The sequence below is a fragment of the Galeopterus variegatus genome, unplaced genomic scaffold (assembly GCF_000696425.1).
Source record: "Galeopterus variegatus unplaced genomic scaffold, G_variegatus-3.0.2 Scaffold2068, whole genome shotgun sequence".
Lineage (NCBI taxonomy): Eukaryota > Metazoa > Chordata > Mammalia > Dermoptera > Cynocephalidae > Galeopterus > Galeopterus variegatus.
This window is the reverse complement of record NW_007728179.1, coordinates 215502-223259: the sequence shown is the minus strand read 5'-3', so window position 1 is coordinate 223259 and position 7758 is coordinate 215502. Positions and strand designations below refer to the sequence as shown.

Here is a 7758-nt window from a genome sequence, read left to right as displayed (position 1 = left end):
TGTTCCATGAGATGTTTCTAGGTGTTATTTGAAACCAGGCTTCCTTTGTCAGATAAGTTTGCAAAATTACTCCCTTTTGGAAAGTCACAGTGCCCATTACTGTATTTAAGACTGAAAATACTTCAATAAATACATCTGTTTATTTACCACAGAACCGTTTTTTTTCTGTGCAATATTCATTAACATCTAAGGAACAATAGTGGTATCTAGAGCACAATTCAGGATATTCTGTTAGAGGCATGATAGGAGAGATAAAGGATTTTAAGCGGGGGAGTGACAAGACAAATTTACGTTTTAGCAAGATTGCCCTGGAAGTTGTATGATGGATGGGTTGATTAGAGAGTTTACTAGAGGGAGTGGCAATAGTCTACGAAAGTTGATGACAGTCTTGACTAGGTTATGACAGTGGAGAAGGAGAGGAGACAGGTTTGATTAATATTAAGGTGATAAAATTGATAGGACTTGGTGATAAGATGTGAGGTTGGGAGGAGGGAGATGATTCACTTGGTATTGGGTATGTTGAGGTTAAGGTGCTCGTTGGAGATTGGTAAATCGGATATACTGGGCTGTGGCTTATAAGAAAAATCTGGGTTAGAAGTAGATATTTTAGACCTGAAGCAGTGTAAAATCAGAGAAGGGGGGGGACCCCACCGAGACCCCATATGTAAAGGTTAAGCAAAGGAGAAAAAGGCTAGTAGTCTAAATGGTCTTGTAACTTTTGGTCATTTGCTGTATTTTTAAGTGTGTCTCTTGTTGGTTGCCTTGTGAAGGAAGAGACATCTGTGTTTTTTGTTTGTTTGTTTGTTTGTTTCCTTTTTGTCTTTTTTTGTGTCCGGCAACGGGATCGCAACCCTCGGCGCTGCCCCCGCACCTCGCTCAGCCAGTGAGCGGGAACCGGTCTGTATGTGGGATCCGAACCGTCGGTGGGAGTGCCGCCACGCTTCCCAAGCGGCGCACTGTAACAGTGCACCACCGGGCCGGCCCGAGACATCTGTGTTTTTATTTACTCTTTTGGAATTCTCAGAATACAGCTTTAAGAAGCACTCTATGATTTAAAACATAGAAACCAAGTGATTCCCCACAGTAGGTTATCAGGATGGTTGCGAATACTTCGGGATCATGAAGTCAGACAATCATTATGAGCACAAAGTGACTTATGTGAAATGCCTATGCCAACTGAAAAATGATCCCTAGTAAGATGCTTTTTGTTTATCCTAAAGGCATGCTTGTCGGTGGTGTGGGCATAAGGTGAGCTTTTATATCTGGGGACAGCAGATTACCACACAAAAACTTGAACATGAAAGTTTATAGCAGCACGATTCATAATAGCCAAAAAGTGGAAACAACCCAAATGTCCATCACCTGGTGAATGGATAAACAGAATGTGTTGTATATGTACAATGGAATATTATCCAGCCTAAAAAGGAATGAAATACTGATACGTGCTACAACATCCATGAACCTTGAAAACATTATATTAAGAGAAAGAAGCCAGTCACAAAAGACCACATATTGTATGATTCCATTTATATGAAATGTCCAGAATGGGCAAATCCATAGAGACAGAAAGTAGATTAGTGGTTGCTCGGGAGTTGCGGGAGATGGAGGAATAGGTAGTAACTGCTAATGTGCACTGGGTTTCTTTTGGGGGTACTGAAAAACATTCTAAAATTAGGTAGCGGTGATGGTTGCACGACTCTGTGAATATATTAAACACTGCTGAATTTTACACTTTAAACAGGTTAAATTTATGGTATACAGATTACATATCAATTTTTAAATTGTTTAAAGACTAGAAAAAAACAAAACAAAACAGTGGGGGCTGCCTGGCCATCATTTGAGCCCTTTAAGATCTGGGGTATCAGGCTCAGAGAGGAAAAGCAGGAGGGAGCAGGGCGTGAGGGGCCTCAGGTTGCCCCTCTTCGAGGAATGACTGAGTGAAGCTCCTCAGGCAGAACCCCTGTGAGGGCTCTGTGCGAGGAAAGAATTCCTAATGCCCTCCCCTACTGTACACAGCCTCCCTCATCTCCCTTCCTCCCCAGGCCTCTCTATGGTTAGTAGCAGGTGAGTCTCCTCTCCAAGGCGGGTGCTCTTGTGCCTTTGGGCACGTAGTCCCTTTGGTCACAGGAAAAGCAGATTTTGGGTCTCTGAGCAGCCATACTGGGTCTTATGCTGGTCGAACAGTTTGTGCAGGGCATCCATATAGAGTGCATGGTATTTGTCCACCATCTCCTGGCTTGGCTTTTCAATTTTGGGCAGTGGCAGAGGCTCCCCGACTACCAAGAGAGATGGGAAAAGAGAAAGGGAAAGTGTTAGATCTCTTCCTTTAACCTCCTTCTCCTTCCCTGGGCCTGACCCTCTTGCTTCCCAAGTCAGCTCTCAGATTCTCCTCCTCTGCTGCTCTCTTCTTTGGTGGGGGTAGGGTGGAGAGGGCTGAGGTTGATGCTGAGAAAGAGCTAGGTGGCCTTGGGGCTGAGAGCAGCACTCACCCACAGTGATAATAGGTCGGGAGTATGGCAGTAGTCCAATGGAGCCTTTCCAGAAGCCTTGTCCGTAGAAGATACAAAAGTAGAAACCAAAGATACGGCGGAAGCAGCTCTGGAACTTGTACATCCTGCTATCCTGATGGAACAGCACCTGCTCATACACCTCGGTTTCTCCAAAAGTGAAGGTGGGGACCAGATGAGCCCTGTGGGAAGGCCCCGATTTATTTCCTAAACATGTCTAGGGTGGGAACCACCCTGGAAAAACATTTCTTCACAGCCACACCTCTGTGATAAAATCCCGGTGGTATAAAGCATTTCTTTTTGCACTAAACAGGGCTCCCCTGTTTAGTGTCTCTTGGCCTGGATTTTTCAAGGCCAGTGAGAGTGCTATCTCTGGGCCAGGATTACAAGGGTAATCCTGGGTAATATGAAGGTGCAGGAAGGAAAGAGGAGTTGGGCAGGGGTCCCCAGAGACCCACATTGTGAAAAGCTTCCAGGAGGTGTCAAGGAAGGAAATATTTGACTCTGTTTCTATTAGTTGAAAACACAGAGAAGATGATGATTTTGTATAGATGCTGATATATGATATGCCTCTCACCCAATGAGGCTATGCTTAAGGTACTCTGACCTTGGGTCATGGGATTAGAGCACAGAAAAGTTGTTTTCCTTCCACAGATCATGAGAATCCACCTTGAAGCCCTAGGTAGAGAATCAGGCTCCTTAAATTCCTTCAGTGAGAGAAAAGAGAACATAGTCTTTCTTATACAAATCTTTGTGAATTGCTAATAACAATCTCTCAGCACTTTGACATATGTTACTTTGCTCGCTCCTCACAGCAAAGACAGTGGGCGACATGGTGAGGGATACAGAAGGCCAGGTTCAGAAGGGGAAGCTCATCCAGGCAGTCAGTGAGTGACAGGACCTGGACTAGAGCCCAGGACTCCTTCCTCCCAGCTCAGAGCTCCCTCCTCTACATTATGCTTCAAATTGATGAACAGGACTCTTAGAAGAAAGGTCCTTAGAAGAAATACTCCCCTCTTCTCTGAGTCTGCAATAGGACGATTGTTCCTGTGTCCAGTAATCTGGCCTGCTGCCATCCTTGGGCTCCTGCTCTTTACCTCTAAGTTAGAGTAGCTAACATGTATTGATGCGTGCCAGGCACATGATAGGCATTTTATGTGGATGAATTCCTTTTAGGTACACAATTACCCTACAGAGTAGGTACAATTATTATTAGCCACGTTACGAAGATGAAAAACACGAAGGCTCAGAATGGTTAAGTACTCTGTTCCAGAGTGCATGGTAGGTAAGTCAGGGAGCCAGGACTTTAAATCAGGCCCCTGACTCCAGATCCCACACGCACACTCACTATACTGCACTGCCTCTGACACGTTCCATTAACAGACAGGTGTAGATATCAGTATTTAAAGCGATAATGTGGGCATCATCTACATGCTAGTCTGACCTTCTTTGGCTCAGAAGGAGTTGAACCACCTAAACCTTTTTGAAATTCTATGCCCATATTCCCTAGTCAGTAGTAAGTTCTCTGAGGGCAAGATTCGCGTCTGATTCGTCTTGGCATTGCCTACAGGGTCATGCTGCTCAGAGAAGGCCACCCACTCCTCCTCTGGGGGAAACACCTACCCGTGCTGGAGGGCTGTGCGTACAAATCCCTTGCGGTTCTGGAGGATCAGGGTGGTGGCGTTGGGCAGACTTCGCAGGGCCTCTCCCACACCTCCCACTACAATGCCCACGAGGTTGCCAGTGCCATGGCTCAGCAGGTAGTTGATGGCTGGCTGGCTCACAGAGCACACACCTGAAGAGAACCAAGGAGCAGAGGAGCAAAAAGATAAGGAGAGTAGAAAATGGCTGAGAGGGAACACCTCCTTTCTTGCTCTTCAGTAGCTTGTTTGTATGCCCTCTGTTCCCATGAGTCCTAGGAGGAGAGGCTCCCTGAGATGGAACTAAAGAAGTGTGGAGAAGAGAAGGCTGTAGGCAAACAGAACACGTTTCACTTGGAGGCAGTATCTCCGTATTTCAGAAGGCACTGGGTTGAAACTTTTTAGCGGAATAAACAAAATGACTTTCTGAATTCCAACTATAATTCTACCCTTTCCTTTTCCATTAATAGCACCTGCTATTAGTTATTGAGCACATCCTCTCTGGCAGGTGCTATATTGAATGCTTTACTTGCATTATCTCATTTAGTGATCACATCACATCTGAGGTTGGACTATTATCATCAGCATCACTTTACAGATGAGGAAACTGAGGTCTGTAAAGGTTATCTAGTTTTCCCAAGACCACACGGCAAGTGGCAGAGCCAGGATTCAAACCCAGGCAGTTCGGCTCCAGAATGTATGATTCTGACTACTATGCTATGGTGCGGGGAGGGGATGGGGCTTCATAGGAGCATTTCCAAGCAAAGAAGTGGACCAGAAGCTCCAGTAAGTATGGTCAGAAGCACCTTTGGCCATGAGGTAATCCCTAATAAGGGGGATCTTGAAGAACCAGGACAGCGTGGCCAAGTGAGGAGTGATGCCTGGGAAGGTCTTCGAGAAGCCTGTGGCCTCAGTGCAGAAGTTGCAGAAGGCGCCAAAGGTCAGGAGGCCATGGGGGTGAACCCCCATGAGGTAGTTGTGCTCAGGTGGCAGTTCTTTAGTCTTCAGAATCTGCAGCCATAGAGAGAAAGTCCAGAGGCAGTGGAATGAGATCACATGGGGAAACAGGGTGAAGATTTCAGGGGTTTCCAACAGATAGACCACAGATGAAAAGCCAAGATATTAGTTTCCTCAGCCCTTGGGCAACCAGGCAGGATCTCGGGCAACTAGAATTGCCAGGCCTCCTGCCTGTGGCTGCAAGTAGTCTTGGCCAGCTATGTCAGTGCGCTTTGTGCAAGTTATCTTTTTCTATGAGCACTGATATGTGAAAAAAGTTGGAAGTTCTGCTCTAAAAATCAGGGCAGTGTTTGTTGTCTACTCCAAAGAGTGCCCAGAGGATAAGCACAGCAGTACATTTCTGGAAGCTCTTCCTGGTATTTTCTCTCCCCCACTTCCCTTCCAGTGCCTGCCTAAGTAACTTTTATTGAACTTTGAAAACCTTGCTTAGATATCATCATGTCTTTGAAACCTTTCCTTATCCCCCATCTGAACTACTTCTGTACTGTAATTATGTACTTGTCTGTCCACCCCATTAAATGTAAGCTCCTTGATGGCAGAGAATTATCTCCTCTTCACTTCTGTGTATCCCAAACATGTAGTTCAGAGTAGACTTTGAATAAATGTTTGTTAAACTGAATTGAACTATATTTGCCTTCTTCCCCTGTCATCTGGCAGGTCATGCCAAGGGTGTTCAAAGTATCCTAGCAGGGTATAGAGTGCTCAGCAGAAATGTTGGATCCTGAAGTATATCTAGTCTGGACTGAGACTTCTCTGGGATGCTTATGTTCCTATGGACAACCCTAGTATTTTGGGAACTGTGAGGGCCATTGGGAAAGAGACACTTACTGTAATGGGGAAATAGTCCCTGATGTGGGTCCAGATGTGCCAGTTCCTTACCCAGGCTGAACGCCTGCCACCTGAGACAAAAATACCAGTAGGAGATGATGTCGATGTGTGCCACCCCATACCTCCCACTCACCCAGGGCTTCCCTAGTAGCAGGGAGGGACTGTGGCTCTGCAAGGGGGGTGAGAAGGGAACAGACCCCAGGATGGTCCTGGCTGGCCCAGCTGCTATGACTCTGAGAACTTGGATGAGAGGCCTGTGATGTGGTGAGTGGGACTCCCTGGTTGTGGGTTAAGGTGGAGCATTCTTTTTAGGTCCGTGAGTCTTACCTTGCTCTGGGGTCTTCCAATCCAGGAACAACCAGCCAAGGTAAAGTGCTGGTAGTGGCCACAAGGATGTAAACAGCAGGCAAATGAACAATGGCTGCAAGATCCAAACTGATGAGGGATCAGGTTAGACTAAATTTGTACCGCCAGCAGAACTTGACCCTGTCCAGTCCTATTACCAGCCGCCTGTACTACCCAAGCCTCTGGTCCTGGCCCTCAGCACAATCTAGCTCTTGCCCATCCATTACACGTGTCCACTTGTCATATTCATCATGACCCTATTTTACCCCTCTGCCCATTCTCACTGTCTCCTGGGGCTCTATCTCTTCCTTCTCCAGGGCACTCATGGAACTTAAGACTCCTTGGCTTTACTCTATAGTACCAGCTCAGATAATCAAAAGACCAGAAATGAGGCTTCCCATGGCCATAAAAATAACCCCAGATCTGGCCCTGGCCTCTGACTCTGGCTTCTTGCTGTGCACTCTTGGGTTGGTACTCACAGATGGCAAGGTAGCTCAAAGGCCAGTATAGAAGCATCAGACTCTGGAAGTGGTTAGGTTGCTTGGAATGAGGCATGGTGCCCAGGAGCCTGAGGGAGGCAGAGATCCCAGAACAGTGTTCCAACCAAAGGTGCTGCCAGCCTCTGGAAGTTCACTCAGTAGTGAATGCATGCGACTATGAGGAGTTTGCACCTGTCCTCTTCCCTCCTTGTCCTACCTCACAGTCCCCACCCACTACAGGGGCCAGTCTCTGGAGTGCAGAGGACTGCCCCATCAGGTCTGGGCCAGCCCATTTGCCTTTGACTCTCTTTCCTGGGACTACTAAGACATCAGGATGAAGGAAGGTAAGAATGACTGCCATCCAGTCTGAGTGACCGGAAGACCCAGAGAAGGGAAACACCTCACACAGGCTACTCAGAGACGATAGGGGTTATGACCTTAGTGAGATGACTGATGGGAAGGCAGTTCTGAGGGTTTGTGGGGTGGGGAGCACCTGGGATTAGGTCTCTGTTGCCCAGAAGCAGACTGGCTTAGGGCTGCCCCCCTTTTAACTTTTTATTATAAAAATTTCCACACACACACAAAACTAGAGAATGCAACAAATTTTCATCCTCATGTTCATCTTCAATGACTATTAACATTTTTCCATACTTGTTTCATCTGTCTCCCCACCCTTTTTTTCTCCTGGAGAATTTTAAAGCAAGTCTAGGCATCATGTCATTTCATCCCTAAATACTTCACTATGCATCTATAAAAAATACAAATATTTTCTTCCATAAAAACACCACTATCACCTGTAACCAATTTAATAGTTCCCTAACAATATCTAAAACCCAGTCCATATTCAAATGTCTTTTTATAGTTGGTTAATTTAAATCAGGATCCAAACATGGTTGGGTGGTTATATTTTTTTTTTTTTTTTTTTTTTTTTTTTTTTTTTCC

General features: G+C 45.9%; 1 protein-coding gene across 1 annotated transcript; it reads right to left on the bottom strand.

The window, feature by feature from the left end:
* Positions 1 to 2121: 2121 nt before the first annotated feature.
* On the bottom strand, positions 2122 to 6892 carry AWAT1 (acyl-CoA wax alcohol acyltransferase 1). Its single transcript, XM_008580335.1, has 7 exons — positions 6817 to 6892; positions 6320 to 6427; positions 5993 to 6063; positions 4954 to 5158; positions 4131 to 4302; positions 2490 to 2689; positions 2122 to 2276 (listed from the first exon to the last, which is right to left on the bottom strand). The coding sequence occupies exons 1-7, from the start codon at positions 6890 to 6892 to the stop codon at positions 2122 to 2124; spliced, it is 987 nt and encodes a 328-aa protein (XP_008578557.1).
* Positions 6893 to 7758: the final 866 nt, after the last annotated feature.